This window comes from Pimephales promelas, chromosome 7, assembly GCF_988280905.1.
Source record: "Pimephales promelas chromosome 7, fPimPro1.hap1.1, whole genome shotgun sequence".
In the NCBI taxonomy this organism is placed as follows: Eukaryota; Metazoa; Chordata; class Actinopteri; order Cypriniformes; family Leuciscidae; genus Pimephales; species Pimephales promelas.
Window position 1 is genome coordinate 18,110,829 of NC_142775.1, and position 22,448 is coordinate 18,133,276.

Below are 22,448 nucleotides of genomic sequence, written 5' to 3' on the forward strand. Positions count from 1 at the left end.
AACTAATGTAGCTATTATTTGGGTAGAATATATAACCTGTAGCCTATACAGCTGTTGTGTGTGTGTGTGTGTGTGTGTGTGTCTGTGTGTCCATACCTTAGACATACTGACAGTCTCTGTTCAGAATCGATTGGTTCACGGAAATTGGTGGTCTTGTTTTTAAAATGTGGCTCCAGATTCGCAAGCAAAGCATCAAACTGTTCCACTGACATTCTGAGGTAAATTTTGAATCGCTCGGGATAAATTTGAAACTCCTTGATAAGGAGGTGCTTCCTCTCAGCGCAATTTCAGGATTGGATGGACGCAATATTCTCTCTTTTTTCTCTTTTCAATAAGAGAGAGGACAACAAAATCATCCTCACTGCTTGACAAATCCATTTTGAATTTTTGCGTTTTTCCCGCAAAGGTTTAATAAATATGCATCGGACTCAGTGTGCAAGGTTTCTGTGCGTGACGAATTTTTAAGCTGACGAACACGAAAAAAACGCATACGAAAATTTCGTACTCAGTGTGCAATGGCCTTAAGACTACCTTCTTTAAAATAAGGAAATTTGTTTGACTCTTGCCCAGTGACTTGCAAAATAATCGTTAAAAACCAAAATGAAAAAGTTTCGAAAAATCGTGGTGTGATATTTTTGCCATATCACTCATGCCATATCACTCACTCACAAACTTAAATTTGAAATTATTTTACAGCCTTAAGTTTCTTTAAAAAAAAAAAAAAAAAACATAGTGCCTTTACAAAGTTCAACTTTAACATTTACTTGCATGTTATAACATTTACTTCATTTCAGCTAATAAGCTTAAAATGTGGCACATGAATGACTAAGTCTAATACAGCGCTAAAGACAGCGCTAGAGACAAAGCAACATAGAATTACAGGAGGAGCAATCATTGTAAATATACAAATGCAGCACACAATGTTCAACTGGTGGTCTTGCTTATCCCCCCTTGTTATACTTTAAAGCTCTGAATCGGATACACCTACAACCCAAGTTTAACAGAACTGAAGGTGACAGAAAAGGTTAAATACATTAGTCATTTGCTATTGCTAAGACAAGCAGTTCAGGAGGTTTCAGTTTGTATTCCTGGATATATGTTTTGGACTATCGTGTGTTAAATTGCTAGAACATTAATTAGGCTGGAGATAATGAAATTGCTATACACACACAAGCTAAACACACTGCCTAGCACATGCTTAATGACGTAGTAAATGATTGTTTGCTTGTTTACAAAGATCAGTCAATGAGAGAATACTGTTCATTAAAATAATAAACGTTGGCTACCATAAAGTCTTTTTAGACAGACAATATCTAGGAAGCTTCAGAATATGTTGATTAATAATGTTAGTACCAATATTAATACATGTTTTGGTGATGAAAATTAAAAGGAAGTGGCATTCATTTAACCACTGCACTGTGGTCTTTGAAGAGAGCTGTATCTGGGACAACACGTTTTGACAGACAGGGCTAGTTTGTGGGAAGAGTTGAACAGAAGCAGACAGACAGCAAGCAATGCTCTCACCAACAGTGCTGAGCTGAGTGACAGAGATGTACACGTTTATTTCTAAATGAAGAGAGCCACCAGAACTTCAAAATGCCTGACCAATTGCACTGATAATAATTAAACATTCCACCTGTCCATCTCCAGAGACAAAACCAGATGATTTATGAAATGGGTCTACTCTGCTGCAAAACATTTCATGTGAAACATCACAGATGACCATTGTTAATGCCTGTTCACCCCAATAACGATAACTATAACAACTATAAAGCATCCACACCAATCCACAAAAACATTGTTTATTAGAAGCCTGCGTTGCACTTTAAAAACTTCAGCTCTTTAAAGTCTGTTGAATTCTGATATTTTCTGAAAAATATCATTCTAAAAGGGATATAATCGTTGATACGAACATTGATCAGTGAACAAACAGAAGCTTAACCATACATGCTTCACACGTGAGAACAAACTTTATTGGTTCTTGTGGAAGCTCAAATGTGCTGCACACAGGAATGAACCTTGTTGGTTCTCGCATGTCAAGCAAGAATGCTTGAGCTTCAATTTATCATAAATGATGTGTGCATTGATGAATGTTTAATATGGGCATTATTTATATTGATAAATGTTTATGTGCATAAATGCAGTTTAATCCACATTTTCATCATGTCTCTTCAGAAAATGTGGACTAAACCACTCAATTCCTATTAGTTTTACAAATCTCTTTATGAACTTTTTCAAGAATCAAAGTGGTAGTTGCATAGCAATATATGGTGGGATAGAAATCGCTGAGATTTCATTTAAATATCTTCACTTGTGTTTCAAAGATGAATAAAACATCTTATGGGTTTGGAGCGACTTTAAATCAGTAGATGACAGATTTTTTGTGTGAATTAAACCTTTAAGGTTTTCTTACTATCAGCAATATTTAGAACATTTCATGTGGCCAGTAAATATCAATGTATGAATAATAAATCCAACCTATTAATCTCATTATCTTACAGCACAGTTGTGTCTATAAGCTTGCATCCATACTTCGGATAAAAATAATCCAAAATATTTTTTTTGAGTGCAGAGACTTCATTAATCTTTATAACTTAAAGCTTATACTTTATTGCAGGACATATTTACATTAAGGGTCCTGCAAAATGACAATGAATTCTTAAATGCAAATATGTTGTTCAATGTTCATATGTAACAACAGCCATTAAAACAAATGAATGGCTCGTGAGACAAAATATCCACTGTCCAGCACTGGCGTAGTGCAACAAATGCTGAATGCAAATGCAGGAAAAGTCATGCAACCTAGCAAAGAAACCTAAGTCAACTAGCCAAATGAAAACTTCCATTATCCGCAAAATTCATTGTTAAACAACACACAAGAGCTCGTAAGCAACTTGCTTGCTTTACTGAAAGCATAGCTGTTGAGAAAACACTGAAAAGAAGCAGCGTTCACCTCACATGCAGTTATAGTCGGTTAGCATCATGCTAACTAGCTAGCATGTAGCCACTGCCGGGTGAAACACTGGTGGTAGATCAGAGTTTTAACCTTCCCAGTTCCTCTCAAAACACTACAGTACCCAACAGACCGGGTTAAGATCTGCAAATAAGTTCAATGATTCACAATTCTGACCTAACCGAGTATGACCAGCCCAGCTAACGTTAGCAAAACTTACACAATTCAGAGGGTTTATCATCGTCAAACGACAGATGCACCTCCTGGCACAATTCTCTAAGACAACCAATTTATTCACACACACAAAATCTTCGACTGTTTAACTGATTTTCAAATGGATGCAAATCAAATAAAACAACCTCCTCATTGCCCTCAACTCTTCATTCCCACACTTCAACGAGGTCATATAGGCGAAAAACAGTTACATCATTTCATACAATATAAACTGACAAAAATAAAGACTTTACTCAACAGAACACGGTCTATTCCTCGGATGGTGATAGCTAAACAACGCACAAAATAAAGAAATAACTCAATGATTACTTTCAAGGCAGACAAAATATTAACTGAGAGGGGAACTACCACAAAACCTTATCACTGTCATGCACAAAAGAGCCTATAAAGTCAGTTTTAAATGTAGTGCTTTTCATACAATACGCATAATTTGAGAAGATTTACAGAAAGTTATGATGGTAAAAATGATAATAACTAGTCACATTAAGCAGAAAAGAGCTAGGTATAATAATATAGTTAAAACATTGCAACGATACACAATCACGCAGATTTGCTTTACGGGAGTAACGTTATACTGAATATGCGGATGTAAAATCCAACATTAAACATAACGCTGGTCGATAATATATGGTTTATTTAATATATCTCAGTGGCTGCATAGTAACTTACAACGTGAAATATTGTATATAGCTTCCATTTCTTATTGCATTATAAATGTATGTGTTTACAGCATCATAAAAGTGTCACGCACACAGCACTATTCTGTACAATGCCATGTTGTTCGGGCTGTATGGCTGCTGATTAATAAAGTATACACTAATGTCTATATAGACCCCCCTTAAGAATCATTGCATAGTGTAAGTGTATCATATATTATGCTTTTTTTTTCCTGTGCAATGTGGTCACATTGTGCAGACTGATGTAACGTTAGCGTTGTAATTTCCTTATGATTAGCAGAGTTGTTTGTCTATCTGTCTGGAGCCCCATCAGTGTCATACACTCATACCTTTAACAGCAAGGCCTTCGTTCTGGCGCCATCTTCATGAAGCCTCTGAAATCCAAACAGTGTGCTGCAAATAGAGGACAACACAGGCGGTTCCGTGTTACTTTACCTGCACCGCATTCATTTGTACCGCTTTAACATGCGGGGAAGCCTTATAAAAATGCACAGAGGGTCATCGGTGCAGGTAAAGGGGCTTTAACTGACCTGTCTATGCTGGCTAAGCGCTCCCTTTCTTGCGGCGTAAGCTTCGGAAAGTCCTCCTCGGTTTCACTCGCTTTTCCCGCCGCCATTTTCTTTTCCTCATCACCACCACCAGCAGCAGCGCGAGCTACAGCGGCCACCGACACTCCGCACGATTTCATAGACAAAAAACTCCAGCGAAAATATTTACGCACCGCAAGCCGAGCACCCTTTAGCGTAGATCTACACGCAAAAAATAATAGATGGAAAATAATTTCCTCTGAACACCCCCTTTTTCACATTGTCCTCGACATAAATGAGTCGCAGGTAGCAGGTACACCAAAATGCATGCAGAATGAGCAATGCAAGATTTAACGGTTTAAATTGTTATTTAATAATGTCTCAAACTTCCCCCTAGTCGCCAGCTCAAACTTGTTATAATTGTGTCACTCAAGCGAACCCACGCCGCCGCCGTCGGAACGCCTTCTCTGTGGTTTGGACCAATCGCTGCTTTCGACGAGGACCACGTGATCGGCCTTGTCTTGGGATCCTTTTTTTTTCCACATAAACTTTCAAGGGGGAGGGTAAATAACAAACCCCTCAACTTTACGCCATGTCTTCGCCTGCTGCGATTGGCTCACCTGGATTTATTATGATTACGTAACACTATCATAAAACGCATTATTGGTTCAAGCATCTGTCTGTTTGATAGCGCAGGGTGTTGAGGATGTGAAGAGAACGTTGCTAATATATATATATATATATATATATGTGTGCATTTATTTTCTGAAACTGGGGCATTACAGCAATACACATCACAGAACTGCAAAAAAGAAAAAAAAAAAAACTAAATAAGAATTAATAAAATATTGTATACATATGTCATCATATCCCCAAAAAATAATCCTATAATCTTTCTTTCTTCCTTTATTAAAAATTACAAAAAAGGGAAATATATCCAATAATTTTAGATAAAAACGATGAAAATTATAAGATATAATAATAATAAAATAATATTGTTGTTTGTTTGTTTGTTTGTTATAGTGCAGTGTTTCTTATTATATAAAATAAAGCCAGTTTCAGGCAATCAGACCTCTGGTAGTGTAGTTAAAAAATATTGTATATTCTATTACACTTTTCTATGTATTTGGTCTGTGGGCAGTGATCGCACGTAAATTACGCAGGATTTTGCGTAGAGCTGCAACGGTTGCGAACATTGTGAACGCAGCCTCATAAAATGGCGGATCGCGGTGAAGGTAAATAAATTGGCCTACCAAACATTTGACTGAATAGTCTTGATTGCCAACGTGTTTTTAACCATATGGGTAATGTGCAACGAGACTGCAAGTGTTTCCAATGTAGTTGCAGGGTGTTCGCTTAATAATTATGTTAGCAGACTAAACAGATATCATGTTGCTAAATCGTGGGAGATTCAACCATACTGTTTTCATTTTTCATTCGTATCTTTCCAATTGCACGTTTGTGAATCCATTTAAAATATACTCTAAAGAGCCTTTTACACTCGGCTTATATTGCGATAGTGAGATTGGCGACCCTATTATCAGTGTTAAACATTAGCGTGTTGCAACATAAGAATGTTGCTATTTCTCACCACTTATTTTGTTTTTGTATCAGATCATAAGGGTTATTAAAAAATAATAAAGGATCTAAAACAGGTTGTGGACCTACAATTTATTTTTGGGTAGAAATACACAATAATTTGTTTACTTATTGCTTACCATACCAATGCAAATGAATTCTTTGAAGGAGCATGAACACTTGAATCCATGTTTTGTGATTCTGTGAATATACAATTGCTATATTCATGTATAATGACAGTTACTGTTTGTTTTCAGATGTAGATGCAGAAAGTGAAGATGAATTGTATGAGGTGGTTAACATCACAGATTATGCCAGGAGGCATCAATGGTGGAGTCGTGTTTTTGGGAGCAGCACAGGACCCATTGCAGAAAAGTACTCCGTTGCTTCACAGATCATGATGGGTGGAGTGACAGGATGGTTAGTGTTAATATAGACAATCAATATTCTAGGTTGTTCTATATAGGAAATAACTGAATAAATGCATCGATTATTAGTATGTCCACTCAATGATCTCTGTCCTCTAGGTGTGCTGGTTATCTCTTTCAGAGAGTTGGAAAAATTGTGGCCACTGCTGTTGGAGGGGGATTTCTTTTGTTACAAGTATGGATTGTTAAAATGCATGCATCATATAGCCTAGCCATTTTAAGGATTTTGCTTCAAAGTCATCTTACCTATGGGGGGAAATATCTTTTCTTATTTCAGATTGCCAACCACAGTGGCTATGTGCAGGTTGACTGGAGGAAAGTGGAGAAGGATGTCAATAAAGCTAAAAAGCATTTGAAGAAAAAGGCAAACAAAGCAGCCCCTGAGCTTAATTCCTTTATAGAAGAGGTAGGTATTCTGTGATACTTTTATCAACCTATACCAATACATACAAAAATTGTACAACCCATTTTGTTAGTGAATGCACATAATGGTTCAGCAAGTTCTTAAAATGTAACCTACACTCTGTAAATTTATTTGTCCTGTGCAGTCTACAGAATTTGTGAAGAGGAATATTGTTATCTCGGGTGGATTTGTTGGAGGATTTCTGCTGGGCCTGGCGTCCTAAATGAAACCTGTATCTACTGTATTGCTACTGATATAAGTATTTTGCACAGTAATATTCTCCCTTATTTCAGTATCACAGCGGTACAAGTAAAACACTGGGACTTGATGTATCAAAAAGCAGTTAGTGCAATGGACATTTGCTTTACTGTTGTTCTGAAGATATTCCTCTAGTCTAAAATGTTGTTCTTAACTGTACATAGCCCAAACAACCTGAAGGGGGGAGAGAGGTGTATCTTGTGCCAATGACTTAATAGAAAATTGGTGGTGTGGTTCTTATTATGTTGTTTTTAATTTTATTTAGCTTCTTGTTAATCAGTAAAACATCAACATGAAGTCTGTTACATATACTACTTACTAAAGTGTTTGTATTGAGTTGGTTGTACAATTTCTTTAATATCTACATGTCAAAAAGCATGCATTGTTTTTTTCAGAGTTTTACATTCATGATTTATTTTATTAATATACATACTAACACACCAATATCATGTTTGCAGAAATAATAAAAATGTATTTCTGGTTATTTACTGTCTATTCATACTTTTTGATCTGTTTTTTTTTTTTTTAAGTGCTTCTGTCCTGTTGCTTGTACCTTCATCTGGTTGGTCTCAGTGGTGTGTTAAAAAAAAAAAATCTAAACTTGAGGAATAGAAGGTTTAAAAACAATTTGTATCATACAGTATATTTTTATAGAATACAAACGCATAACGTATTTTACCCAACATACATTACATACACTTATGACAAATTGGCCGCACAGACAATAATTATAAATAATTTTTATATTACAATTATAAATCATTCTATAACAGCTTGGCTAAAGAGTTTAAAAAGTAGTACTGTATGTCATAGCTCTAATTTATTTATTAACTAATATTTTCTGGCGGCCTTTATTTATTCGATGACTTAATTGCATTTTCGTGTTGTCGAAACGGTGATATTCAACATTGCCCTTTGTTGCACAGATACCGGAAATAAACGGAAAACATAGATCGTTGCCTAGCAATGATATCTGCAAACAAGTTATTACCTTGGCAACCAGTCGTGGAGTCTAGTGTCGTCCTGCTCTGAGGAAATATTCTTACATTATCGCTTGCTGCTACTAATAATGGCGTTACCCATGATGCCTGGAAATTCAGTCAACAGAAATGTTAAGTATCTATACAAATGGTTTGTCTGCGTTGAGGAAAGAAAATGCTGAATAAAAGCGGCCAAAGCGGTTTAGGCTACTTTGGAAAACATATTAGTCGTGTGTGTGTGTGTAACTTATAAGTTAAATAACGTTATATAACTTACTATTGCAAGGTGCCCGTTCAAAATCAGTTTTTGTGTGTGTTGTTGGTTTGGTGTGAGTGCTCATTGTTACAATTACACAGCAAAAGTTCAGAGACATTTTTGTTGGTGCATGGTTAGAAAGCAAATAACGTTAGCACTGATAATTGGGTATCTGGGTAGGCTATCTGTGCAGGTAGCAAGAGTTTAAATTAGATTAGATTTAATTTAGTGTCAACTTTGTTGTCATTGTGCAGATACGTTAACGTTATAAAGACAAAGGCAATTGAATAAAATATAATTCAAACGGAACAGAATAAAATATAATATTCAGAAGTCACAATGTTAGCTGACTAGCGATTCAGGGAGCAGTGCTAATTAGGCTACAGTGAGTGAGCGAACCCCGAGAAAACGCTACTTGGGATGACAGTTTGTGAGTTACTTCAAATGATGGCCGTGAAAAAAAACATAATATTCCGTTATTTGTAAACCACAACCTTCTAAACATGTTTAATGTAGACTTCTTTTACTGATATATTTTAACGATATATTTTACATTTCTAATCCAACGTCAGACTTGGCAGTGCCCGTAAGACATCTGTCAAGTTTGAAATCCATCGGACTAGACAGACAGACAGACGTTCCTGTAATTTATAGATAAATAAGTTATATATTGTATGTACTACTGAAGAAAATTGTAACCTCATTAAAATAACAAATGTAGAAAACATTTTACAATGTGGAAAAGCAGGATTTTAAGGAGATGATTGTACATTTAATTTGTATTAACTATTTTCCAGCTTGGAAGAGAAAAATTCCACAAATCTCAGCATTTTGATTATTCAAATGGAGTAGCCATGATGGTTGGTACAGAGAAGCCAGGCATAGGAGGAGAACTGCTTCTTGGGCAGAGCACAAGACCCAAGTATTCACTTTTTCCAAAGAGAGAAGGTGGTGATACTCCGGCATGGGTTGCCTTTAACAAACAGGTTTGTCATCATAATTATAAGTAATAATTTACTTTTTTTTTTACCTCGTGCTGTGCAAAGTATATTAATTTCCCCTCACTATTTTCTTACCCAAAGGTCCTGTGTTTTGATGCTTATTTCCAAGAAACTGTACCTCAGAGGAGGGAAGAAAAATATAGAGTACGAAAGTGCAAGATTTACTTCTACCTGGAGGATGACACCATACAAGTAGTGGAGCCAGAACTCAAAAACAGTGGGATCCCACAGGGTAAACTATCAAAATCAAACACATAAAATGCTGATTAATGAGAAACCAGTAAAAACATCCTGTTTAAATCCATCTGTTCTCGTTCCATGTAGGAACCCTCATTCGGCGCCACCGTATTCCTCTCCCAGCTCCTAAAGATGATTGCTTCTACAATGTGCACCATTTCAACATCAATCAGGAAATATTGCTCTATTCCAGGACCTTTATGATAACAGACTGTGATCCCTTCACACGCAACTTCTTGATGAAAATGGGGGTGCGCATAAACCCCCCTGCTTCCGCACCAGCAGATCCCTATTCCACACTTCGACAAGAGGTAAGCACCATGTATATTCTAAACAGGAATATCAAGACTTCAATATTATAATCTTTCTTTCCCCTTTCAGATGGAGGAGAACATGAAGCCACGGCGGCCGTATGAAAGACTGGATACCATGAAGCAGTTTTTGGAACATGACCGAAAAGTCCTGCGCTTCTGCTGCTACTGGGATGATACTGAGAGCATGTTTGGAAACCTCAGAGAGATGGTCTTGCATTATTTCCTGGCAGATGACACCATGGAAATTTACGAAGTTGTCCCTCCAAACTCAGGTCGAGATGCTGTCCCTAAATTTCTGCACAGGGGCAAGCTTCCCAAGGTTAGTAAAAAAAAAAAAAAACAGCACAGCAAAAAAAAAAAAAATAATAATAATATATATATATATATATATATATATATATATATATATATATATATATATATATATATAATTCGTAACTTCGTAACTTATACTTTACCATGAATCACGTTGGACATCTTGTTTTTTTTTTATAATATTGCAGAATTTATTATTTATATTATTATCATATTATTATATAATTTATATTATTAATTTATCCTTGCACATTATTATCATTATACAAAATTGTAATTTTTAATCAAAATAACTTTCTCTGCAACATGACTATTCTCTAATGATGCATTTTTCGGCATGAGAGCGAGACAACCTGTCACTCACAAAGATCCAATTAATTCCCTTTTTCTTGTTCGATTAAGCCTTTGTATTCAATTATACATTATAATAGGGAAGAAAAAAATGAAACTGTTTCATGCCGACTTGAACACATCCTGAAAAACAATTATCAGTTTCAACAAAAATATTAAGCAGCACAACAGGATATGATATTGATAATAATAAGACATAAGTTTCATGAGGACCAAAGCAGTATATTATATAATCATGTGAAACTGAAGACTGGATGGCCGCTGAAAAGTTCCATCTTTGCCATCACAGGAATAAATTACAATTATACATTAATACAATTATATATTTTAAAAAATATCAAAATAGAAAACATTTATATAAAATTTTAATGACATTTCACAATATTAGCCTACTGTTCATACTGTATTTGATCTATTCAGCCTTTGTGAGCATAAGAGACTTCTTCCAATGACATTAAAGAACTACATAAACCCCAAACAGTATTGTATAAGCATGGGTTTAAACTTAAAACAAGAAATCAACTTGTATGTAATACAAATTATAAAAATACTAAAATGGATGTGCTGAAGATGTGATATCAATGAGGGTGAAAATAAATGAAAATGAGTCTTCACTGTTTGTTCCACCTTTAGATAAGACTCAGTGGTAATCAGTTCCCGTTTTGCTTTGAACAAATTTCTCTATCCTCCATGCCAAGCTTTTATCCAGACTGACAGGGCTGAAAGAACATCCAACTTCCCTAAAGCACTTTTTAGTTTCCTCCCTGCTTTTGTTTTTTCAGTCTAAATTCATTATGAAAGATGGGTTTGTTCAGGGTTTTTTTTTTTTTTGTCACATATTATGTTGCCAATCACTAAATGTCATCTGACAAGGTTCACAGAAATGCCCCTGTGAGAAAATAATAATGAACCCATTTCCAAATTTCTCTTGTCCTTCAAGTACTGAAAAAAAATCAATTATTTTCTCTTGCTTCTGCCAGAATGCTCCTATTCCCAAACGTCAGCCTGGAGAAATAACAGACCGCACAGTCCTCAATGTATTTGGACCAGTTGGACAAGGAGGACGCTACATTTTGGATAGCCTCAAAGTAAGTACTGATTAAAAAAGAGTCCATTGTGAACACCTCAGGAAATTCACATTAACCTTTTTTTTTTTTTTTACAAATACCACATTTAATTAGATTAGGAGCCAATTGTTTCAATATTAATGGACAAGAATGTCAATGTCTCCTTGACATTTACAGACTGGAGCATTAGATGAAGAAGTATACAAAGACTGTGACCTGATCATTGGAGGCGTCATTAACGTGTGGGGTCGTAAGGTCTTGTTATGTGACTGCGACAACTTCACTAAAGAGTATTATCGCTCCAAATATGGTATTGGTGAGTTACATCATGACTCAAGGCGATGGAGAAGTATTTATGCTTTTACAGATGTTGAAATATTGGCTAGCGTTAATATTGATTTATCATATTTCATGATTTGTAATAGTTTTGTCAGTGAAAATAATCGAATTCCTTACATTCAAAGGAGCCATTTGTCTTTTTATGATTTCTAATTTTATTTTCATTGTATAAAAAGGTTAATATTATTAGTAACTTTTTTTTATCATATATAGCGCCGCAGTAATAATAATAATTAGAATTCCCACAACCCTACATAGGGCAAATGCTGTGGAGAATGGATGGATTATTGTTAATATTATTAGTTTTGAAGATTTTCAGGGGGGGACTATTTTCAGGATGTTATTAATGACCACATGGTGTCAGTATTGAGTTTTCTGAAGTTACTCTGAAGTTATGATGAATTCACATTTATTTTATTTGCTACAAACAAACTCTCTAAAACATGTGCATCTTGTGGTCTATTGCTTTTTTTGCAGTGAAGTACAAATCTAATTTAAATACCTCAAGCTCACATCTCTCGTATGTGTGGTCTGACAAGCTGTTCGTTATTTTCGAAGTCTTCCTGTTGTAAATCACATATCTCTATGACAGACTAATGCTCCCCGGTGTGCTTTCATCCCTGTAAATAACTGTCATAATAACACACACATTGAACAGCAGAAGACTAAAGGAGCAGAACTGATTGATACCTTAAGGTGACTTAGTTTGTGGACAGCAGATTTGATCAATGGCCAGCCATTTTTTTATTTTCTAAACCCAGTACATGAGAAGCACACAACTCCGTGCCAACAGTAACACAATACGGGTGTGTGTGCATCTGTCTGCTGCGGCGTTATGCCGACTGAAGAGATCATAGCATTAGTTACAGATAAGCCTAATGGAGCCCGGTTGACCCTGGCTCTGATGAAGCACTTGTTCGTTTTAAGATGAATTGAATTCATATGGTTAAAAGCAACTCTGTATGGCCTTACTTCCAGTGTTCCATGCTTATGTCTGCTTAAATGTGTGTGGGAGATGTTTTTGATGTTTTCTTCCTGTGTGCCTTCATAGAGGATTTCACACCCGTCTCATTCAAGGCCCCGCCCCCTCCTAAGCCAGCCAAACAGGTGCCACCCTACACTGGATTTGGATCTGAGGAAGATTCGCTCTGCTCCTGTCAGAGTTTGCTGCCTAAACCTCCACAGAAAGATTTCAGGAAGCTTTTGGAGAAAGACAGGTAACCAGCGGCACTAATCTCCCTTAGGACGTCCAGAGTATATTCTTCCCTTCCATTTAAAACCATTAATATTATATAAAAAAAAAAAACATGTTAGACCCTTACTGGTTTCTGATCATTTTGACAGAAGAGTTTAGACCCTTATCTGTCCTGCTAAAGTCATCCTTCATCAGTTAAGTGCAGCTCTTTGCAGTACAGCACTAGGAAGTGGACGACGAACATGTGCCTTCATAAATAATCAAAGGCTCAAACGCAATCTCATGATACTTCCGATGTAAAACCAGCTCTTGCAAGTCAGTTTATTATTATACATTGTTTTCATTGTGCTTCACCTCCAAATATAATTCCAGAACCAGTATCATGCGGAAAATTATTATCTTGCTCAATTTGCTTTGGCCATTACATTGTCATACATTGGCAGACGTCGAGTTTGAAGAGAAAAATAAAGTTGTCCAAAATAAAGGATTTAGGATTCTTTTATAGATAGTAATAACCCCAAAGCAGCTAAGTGACAGGACTAAACCCACACGGAATAAGCAAGGAAACATCTTGAATTTAAGTAAGGAACCAAGCCACATCCTGATTTTGTCAGGACTGTTGACTAAATATTTAAAGAAGCATCATTACAAGTTGGAAAGAGGACAAATCTTCAGACTTTCTAGTAAAGTTTGGATTCATATAGTTTTTGTAATGGAAAAAAATGACTAGTGAATATGCAATGACAAATTTTTAACTGATTGCAGTTCAGTTGGGGTTGATGATATCAACCTGTATATTGTTAAAAAAAAAAAAAAAAAACACACACATCCAGCCAGGGGATAAATTTGTTTTTGTTTTTTCCCCTCAACTCTAGGCAAGGTCTGGTGAGCAATGTGTTGAGATTTGTGGGGAAAATGTTGACTGACAGACCTATCGACAAAGAACGCGTTTTTATTATATGCCTCTACCTCAGTGATGACACCATAGCAGTCTTTGAACCTCCTCAGAGAAACTCAGGTACTGCCATCCTGTTTAAATTTAGATCAGAAAAAAAAACATGATAAAGATTCTGCCTAATTTGATTCCATTGTTCTTGTATTTAAGGTTTGATTGGGGGTAAGTTCTTAGAAAGAGGTCGAGTGAAGAAGCCAGGACAGGAACTGTTTAAGAGTGAGAAGTCTGAGTATTACACAGCTCAGGATTTATATGTGGGAGCTCGAGTGGATTTGAACAATCAGCCTTTCCAGCTTCTGGATGCTGATGAATTTACATTCAACTATATGGAGCAGCATGCTGATGAGGTTATACACACACAAAAAATCATTTTTTTTACCATAACCTATTTTGATTAACATTGTTTAATGAACAAATCATCCAACTTTTTGCTAAGCTGTGCCAAGATGTATGTTTCTACACAGGAACTTTATTTGAAAGCCCTATGTTTCTCCATTACTTAGTTCCCCAAGGCCAATATTGGCACCATTATCAGCAAGGTCAAATCCACCAGTGAGGAACAGCAGAAGAAAGTAAAACAGTTCATCATGATGAGTGACCCAAGCAGCACTGGCTTCATTCCATATGAGTCATTCAGGTAAGGAGACGGCCAAAGATTCACCAAAAAAAAGGGTGTCCATCCTGTTCTAACCTGCCAAATAATATAACACATCCTGTTCTAACCTGCCAAATAATATAAAGTTATCCTGAGTGAGATTTTGGACCAATTTCACTGATTTTGATTTTTGTGGTCGGGATTACCTGCAGAAATAGAACTGACTGACAAAATTTCTCGTCGCAGTCATGGCTGATTGGGGGGAAAAGAAGGGACCTTTTATTGGTCATTGTCTCTGCAAGACACAGTATAAGAAGGAATGACTTTTGTTATTCAAACACATATTGTCAAATAGAAGCAATCAAAGCTAATTCAGACTCCATTGACAGGCAACCAATGCAGACTTTTTCACCAGATTACAGTAGGTCTACATTACTTCTTATTCCAAGACATGACAAACAACGATCCAACATGTTCAATTGGCAAAAACAAGCACCGACCAACGGAAACAGACGCTGACAGTCATTGATCGCTGTCTGTCGGTGGAGTGTGAATTGGCCTTAAAAGTACTATTTAGTAAACTATTTAGTTTGACATTGTACTCAAAAGTATATTCATGACTGTGTTCTTTACAGGACTCTTTTGGCAGATATGGACATTCAGTTGTCTGAACACGAGATCATGACTCTGGGTCGCAATTATTCAGTGCAGAAACAGCCAGAGGTGAATGTGGGCCTCATGCTTGCCATGGCTCAGGATCAGCTAAAGAAGAAAAGCTTTGAGAACTTCTCAGATATGATCCGTGCTTTCACACACGAGGACCGGGGCAGGTAGAGTTTTAGCAGGATTTACTCCATATTATCATCTTTCAATTTCAGTCTCAAATCTTAACTTTTTCTATTTTTTCTATTACATATGGCACTTTTCCACTGCTGATACGGCTCAGTACGGTTTGGCTCGGCGCGACACGCTTCACTTTTCCACTGCTCGGCACGGCTCGGTTCGCTTTAGCTCGGTTTGCTTTTCCACTGCTTTTCTGGGATTATAGTTTATCCGCTCCTCGGCAATCAGTGGTGGAGGAAGTACTAAATCTCAGTACTTAAGTAAAAGTACAAATAACCAGATAAATATTTACTTTAGTAAAAGTAGAAGTAACACAATGACTACCATACTTAAGTAAAAAGTACCTGATTTTAAATGTACTTTAAGTATTAAAAGTTAAAGTACTTGCATAACAATTTAGTCTCTTAATGTCTATTTTCTAATGATTAATAAAACATTTAATTCTAACTCATTCAACCTAATACTCCTATAATGATGTTCAAAAATGATGGAAAAAAATTTGTTGTCACCATTTCTAAAACAAGCTTGCAATTAGGCAATATACACATCATGCTTATCCTTACTATATGTTAATAACTATGTTTGGCAATAAACGCGTTTAATTTAAGGTGTAATTCTTGCCATAATCCTAACCAAACGTATATTACACACGGTGCGTTTCCTATGCACATAAAAACAAATTTTCGCGTATAAATTGTACGATAAACGCACTGCATGCGAGACGCATTTAGTGTGACCGGGTTGATATATCAATGGCCAAACGTGCAACGGACAGACCGTCAGATTACGTTTTGGCAGGGGAAAACTGATCAGAAAATGTAATGAAAATGTTACAGAAGTTGTAGAATTGTAGTGGAGTAGAAAGTATAATAATTGCTGCAAAATGTAACAAAGTAAAAGTAAAAAGTATGCACTATTTATTCTACTTAAGTAAAGTAACAAAGTATTTGTACTTCGTTAGATTCCACCACTGTCGGCAATCAACGAGAGGAACGTCTGCACTTTTCAGCCATTTCTTTTTTGGAAGTTTTCTTTCTTTCTTTTTTCTTCAAGCAAGTCAAGCAAGTAGTTTTAAAACAGGTGCTACAGTGGTGGCTGTTATTGGCAATGACGCTATGAATATACTGTATATATATATATATTTATATATAGGGGTTAAAGTGGGCCGTCACCTCTGATAGATATTGCACTCACGTAAAATGCCCTCATGGTGGTTGAATGCAGTAAAGTTAGTTTTAGGTTCGATATATTTCGCCTGACATTTGTTTTACCTTGCCACTGTTCTATTGGGTATTATAAAGAGATCAATAGCAGGATTAGTTTTAACATTATGTACCCATTGTATATATTGACATTAAATATTTATTCAAAATCACCTACGTGCACTCATGCTGCATATTTATACCTGAGAACGCTTTGACGCGTTTGCACAGCATGATGAGGGGACGTCTGCCAATTCCACCAACTGTGTTAAACGTATAGCCTATTGTGTATTATTTGAAATTAATTTTCAAATTCCAAAGCTTGTAGAAGGTGGCAAGTACTGACCTGGTAGCCTTGAGTAAATTAAATTGTTTAAGAAAATGATTCTTAAAACATATAAAAATAAGTTAAGCCTATGTTTACTTTTTTCACTGACACGAAAATGAAAGACTATCAGTCAAAGTTCAGCTTTAGGAAGAAATAGGGCAGGATAAGGAGACTGAGAGAAAAAGAAAGATGTAGATGAGGAGAGAGCAAGTATTGACAAAATAATCTAATACCTACTGATATGGTTTTAAAGCTATTTATTATACTTTTTTATTTTTATTTTTTGGCCTGAAAGAGTCTTAAATTGTACATATGTTGGTCAGAGAACTCAACATTTTCTCAAGGGACCATGCCCCCCAACCCCCCTAAATACCTCACATTTTAATGCACATGTATGTAGGTGGGGCTGGAGATGATAATGTGGGCTGGCATGGCTACAGTGCCAGGGCTCTATTTTTGGCCCATTATTGAGCAATTTTAACATAGTATCATCATCATATCAGTGTAGATGGGCCAAAATAAAAACATTAAATATATCAAGTAAATAAGTAATAGTTGGTGCCACAGTGACACTCTTGACCCAAAAAGTGTTCCTATACCACGATACTCAAAATGTTGTCCCACGGTGAGTCATTTTTCCCTGTTGCACCTACAAAACATTTGAGGGTTCCCCCACCTGCCAAATCTCAATTTAACCATAATGTACAGTAAGTAATTGTGCAAATAGGGCTGTCAAAGACAGATATTTTAAATACAGTATTCTTATGATTTATTATAGGGATAGCGTTAAATTTAGATTTTTCTGCACTTATGTTTGTTTTTTGTGTGCAATCAGTTTTTCTTTTGAGGAAAGAATTCAAAGGAGAATACTGAGGCCACTACTTCTATTTTATATTTTTAAAATTTAAAATAAAAAATCTTTAGAAATATTCACAAGTCATATTACTTGCATAACAATTTGAATGAAAATTTACTAGTAATGACCTCAAAATACCCTAGTGAAAAAATAGTATGCTTAAGCACAATTTATCAAGAATAACTAAATGCATTTATGCCACACTATGAATTGGAACAACTAATTTTGTACTAAATGCATTTTAGTTGTACAAAAGTAGTGCTAAAGTTCAACTAAAGTTGTATCTAATATACTTGTTTGTGCTAAAGGGAAAACGACAGTCTCTGTACTGACTGCACTTCAAATTTACAAAAATTAAGCTCAATGTTAAAATTGACCAGAGTTCTCCTTTAAATATACCAAGTTAGTATACTAAAAGAACAATTGCAGGGTATTTATATTAAGTACATAAATATGTAAATTTGTAGTTTACTTAGCATAAAATAAATGTATTTAAAATACATTTAAGTATATTTATTTAGTCTATCCTAATTATTTACGATGCATTTAAATACAAAATCAACATTGACATAAACATGCATTCATGCACAACCACAAAACCGTTCTTTAAGGACACACACTCTCATGCAGGCACTGATGTGGACCACTAACAATCACAGTGAGGTAGAATAACCATGAATCTGCTTTCGATTGAGGGGGTGCGATTAGTTCCAGCGGTTCAAGTGAAGCATTGGAAACAGATGAAGACCTGTGGCATGTTGCAGGCAGGGGAAATTGATGAGGAAGAATGCTGGCAGGTCAACGTGCTTGTCCTGTTTATGTCACCCTGTGGAAAGTTTAGTTATTTTAAGATGTTCAAAATGTTCTGAAAATAATTGAACCTAGAACGTCTGCAGCTGTCTGTCATGAACTCGATAAGAAGACTCTATAATTTTATAATAGATAACTCTCTTATAATATGTACCATTCAAAAGTTTGTAATGTTGTTATTTTGAACCTTCTATATTCATCCAAAAAAATTATTACTGTTCCCACAAAAAAGTTCAGCAGCACAACTATTTTCAACATTGATAATAAAAATAAATATTTATTATGCTCCAAATCAGCATATTAGAATGATTTCTGAAGGACCATGTGACATTGAATACTGAAGTAATGATGCTGAAAATTTGATAATACATTACAATAAATATTTCACAATATTACTGTATTTTTTCAAATCAAATATATGCAACCTTAAAAAAATAAAATATGTTTTTCAAAAACATTAAAAATCTTTGATCTTTGAAAACCCCAAACCTATGAGTGTGTATATACGTATACACTCTCAGAGAAAAAGGTACAAAAGCTGTCACTGGGGCTGTACCTTTCCAAAAGTACCTAAAGGGTGCATATTGGTAAAAATGTACATAATAGCACCTAAAATGTATACATAATAGCACCTAAATGTCCATATTAGCACCTAAAATGTACATATAGCACCTAAAATGTCCATATTAGCACCTAAAATGTCCATATTAGCACCCGAAATGTACATATTAGCTCCTAAAATGTACATATTAGCTCCTAAATGTCCATATTAGCACCTACAATGTACATAATAGTACCTACAATGTACATATTAGCACCTAAATGTCCATATTAGCACCTAAAATATACATATTAGTACCTAAAATGGACAAAAGTTTTCCCTTTTGAAAAGGTACAGCCCTGGGGACGGCTTTTGTACCTTTTTTTCAAAAGTGTATAGTTATATTTATTAAATAATGTGCTGAAAAAAATTGCTCATTAATTTTTTTGTCTCATTTCTGTCCACAAATTGTGCTGAAGATCTGGATACCTCTCTTCTAAAGAAGCACGGATCATCTGTAAAGCCTTTCGACTGCCCCTCTCTGATGACCTACTGCGAGCCCTTCTCGAGAAGTAGGGTCAACAGAGCAAAACTCCCATTTATTATCCATGAAACATTTCAACGCAACGCATCCATATTTCCTGCATCTCCAATCTAGGTTTCAAGACGAGTCTGAGAAGATCGACTATCACGCCTTCCTATCGGGTATCAACTGGAGAGAAAACCCCGCCCCTGCTGTGCTTCCAGATGTCACCGTGAAGGTGAGTTTGAACATGGTCTGGATGCAATGATGACTATCGAGAAAAATAGTCAATTTGTTGTCACCAAACACATACTTTGAAACAACATGCTTTTTATCATTTGCTAAAGCCGGCACATCCACATGAGAGTGGTCCAGGAACTGGTAACCTGTGGGCCTCACAAGCTTTGAGCACCTCCAAGCCTCATCTCAAGTAAATCAGCCTTGGGAAAAACCCACTCAACAACTACTCTGAAGTGGAGCTTTTATTACAGCGCAGTAATTTAGCATGCCTGCTTGGAGCCTAAGCAGAACCATCTGCTCACTGACTCACAATGAGAAGTCTTCCAGTTCTACAGGGTCTCAACTGACCAGCAGAGGGAGTTAGCAGTCGATTCATCTCTAGTTTCTCTCTGCTGTCTTTTCTATTAATCAGGGCTTGCAGAAGCATATAGCGATACGAAGATGAATCTATGAGAAGCAAGACAGACTGTGCGAGTCTGCTTTTCTTTCTTTCTTTTTTTTTCTTTGCTCATTTCTCTTTTTTGACTGTTAAATTTTCCATTTTCCAGACATTTCCTGTAGCCTAAATTAGCAGCCATCACAATGGCGAATTACCTGGCATTTATCAAACACTTCTTAGAATAAAAAAAGTCAAGTCACATTTATTTATATAGCGCTTTTTACAATACAGATTGTTTCAAAGCAGCTTTACAGGAAAATAATGCAAAAGAAGTTTGTTCAGTGATGTTTCATGAACATATTCTTCAAAAAAGAAGAATACGCGCCTTCGAGACAACATTGAAACTGTAAGGACGGATTGATCTGTCTAATTGGTTTAGTGAATAGAGCCATGTTTCTGTGCATAAGACATATTACTATATAAGTATTTTAGTGCTTAATGCACATACTTGTTTAAAAGATAATATATCAAATGCACTGATATCCAGTGTTATTTTAATACTATTAATTTACCATTACAGTTTTTATATTTATCATTTTAATTAGCTGTAGCTTTTCAGTTTTCATTTTAATTTTAGTAAGTTTCTTTGTTTAGTTTTACCTCCTTTTTCGTTTAGTAAATTGAGAAGATTGAGGGTGTTGCGCGTTATTTTAAACAGTTATCATAGTTCATAAGTGTGTGTTGATGAATACACACATTTATATGTCAAGAGTATGATAGTTTATCACAGTACTACATTTACCATGGTCAAAACACAAAACTGTCCCCCTTTTTTTAATTCATTGGTAATTACATTGGATATTTCAATGATATATAGACTGCTGAACGAGAAATGTTCCCGGTTTTCATTTCAGATATCTGGTCATCTTAACATATTGAGCAATAAAAATCTTATCTGCAGCAATTCTTTTTAAAAGACGTTTGCGGGTCTGATTTACTGAAGCACACAAAGTCGTTAAGCATTTGTCATACATTTTTAAATAGCAAGTACAAGACATTTACCATGTGCTAAAGTCAATCCGGCCTGATAAATCTATCTCTCGGTGCGCCTTAATTTGCAGAGACATGAAAATGAGAGTGCCAGCTAAACATGTGCTCCAGGAAACTCTGCAAACTGTTTCTGAAACCCTGTCTTGCTGTTGTTTTTAGTTTGACGCAGACTGGAGGCAAGAATCTGCAGACCCTGCAGTTAAAACCATCAACTACTCACTCTTGCTGGAGGATGTCTTTGGCAGCGCCACGAACATTAATGACAGCTGAGAACGGCGTGATGGGATCCGAGATAACGTGAGAAAAGTCAAAAAGCGCTGTGTATTGCTCTGATTAAACTCACATTTGCTGCACATTGTTGTTTCTGTTGTGCTGCATGAATGTCATAATACCGTTTATGTGTATTTTTTATTCGACTTAAAATCAAAAACATGCTGAAATGAGAGAGCTGTTTGGAAGTGCCTGGGGACCAAGCGTGGAGCAGTTAAAAATATGAGCCGCTAAATCAAACCATATTTCATATGCAGGCAGACAGACATGCACATTTGCCGTGATTGCGTGGATAAAGATGTCAATATACTGTAATACGACAACGTGCCATGGCCATGAGAGAAAACAACTGCCCATTAGAGTACCCAAATTCATATTTCCCAAAGGCCTTTTCATGATTTAGTTCAAGTAAAGCAAGAGTTTTGTCCGTGGTAAAAACATCCTCATTTTCTAACCTGCATTGGCTGTTCACACTCTGATCTGGCACATTATGCAATTGATAAATGCTGATAATGTATATAAAAAGACAGGTTGAGCGTGTTTGTAATCAGAGCTTTTGTGTTCAAGGCCTCAGTTGCCGGCCAAGACAGAAGAAGTGCATTACATCACACCGGTATTATCAAGCCTTCATTCCTAGCCTTCACACTTACTAAAATATTAACCTCATGAGTTAGCAGGCTTCTGTCTGAAACACAAAGGCTGACGCATCTAGGACATATTTAGCCTGGCTCCAGTCAATGAGG

At 36.0% G+C, this 22,448-nt stretch overlaps 3 protein-coding genes across 11 annotated transcripts in view; 2 read left to right on the forward strand and 1 right to left on the reverse strand.

The window, feature by feature from the left end:
* The window catches only part of kdm6a (lysine (K)-specific demethylase 6A), a 51,003-nt gene extending 46,155 nt beyond the window's left edge, over positions 1-4,848 (reverse strand). For all 7 annotated transcript variants that reach the window (XM_089133158.1, XM_039676316.2, XM_039676315.2 and 4 more), the window contains exons 1-2: positions 4,395-4,848; positions 4,194-4,257 (exon numbers count right to left, since the gene is read on the reverse strand). In XM_089133158.1, the coding sequence (XP_088989284.1) occupies positions 4,194-4,257; positions 4,395-4,552 (222 nt within the window). In that variant the 5' untranslated portion in view covers positions 4,553-4,848. The remainder of the gene's footprint in view (positions 1-4,193; positions 4,258-4,394) is intronic.
* A 674-nt stretch (positions 4,849-5,522) lies between these two features.
* Positions 5,523-7,542, forward strand: fundc1 (FUN14 domain containing 1). Of its 2 annotated transcripts, none has more exons than XM_039676223.2 (5): positions 5,523-5,626; positions 6,227-6,389; positions 6,497-6,572; positions 6,675-6,803; positions 6,946-7,542. In XM_039676223.2, exons 1-5 carry the CDS (start codon positions 5,608-5,610, stop codon positions 7,021-7,023), a joined length of 465 nt encoding a protein of 154 aa, XP_039532157.1. In that variant the 5' UTR covers positions 5,523-5,607; the 3' UTR covers positions 7,024-7,542. The 2 variants fall into 2 exon arrangements, with proteins under 2 accessions (XP_039532157.1, XP_088989285.1); XM_089133159.1 differs by lacking the exon at positions 5,523-5,626 and adding an exon at positions 5,651-5,695.
* Positions 7,543-8,028: 486 nt separating this feature from the next.
* Positions 8,029-21,788, forward strand: efhc2 (EF-hand domain containing 2). Of its 2 annotated transcripts, XM_039676221.2 has the most exons (15): positions 8,029-8,169; positions 9,092-9,280; positions 9,377-9,527; positions 9,620-9,843; positions 9,914-10,165; positions 11,493-11,600; positions 11,757-11,895; positions 12,970-13,135; positions 13,989-14,131; positions 14,219-14,415; positions 14,572-14,705; positions 15,299-15,493; positions 19,723-19,815; positions 19,902-20,004; positions 21,595-21,788. In XM_039676221.2, exons 1-15 carry the CDS (start codon positions 8,128-8,130, stop codon positions 21,703-21,705), a joined length of 2,247 nt encoding a protein of 748 aa, XP_039532155.2. In that variant the 5' UTR covers positions 8,029-8,127; the 3' UTR covers positions 21,706-21,788. The 2 variants fall into 2 exon arrangements, with proteins under 2 accessions (XP_039532155.2, XP_039532156.2); XM_039676222.2 differs by lacking the exons at positions 19,723-19,815; positions 19,902-20,004; positions 21,595-21,788 and adding an exon at positions 16,468-16,779.
* The last annotated feature ends 660 nt before the right edge of the window (positions 21,789-22,448 follow it).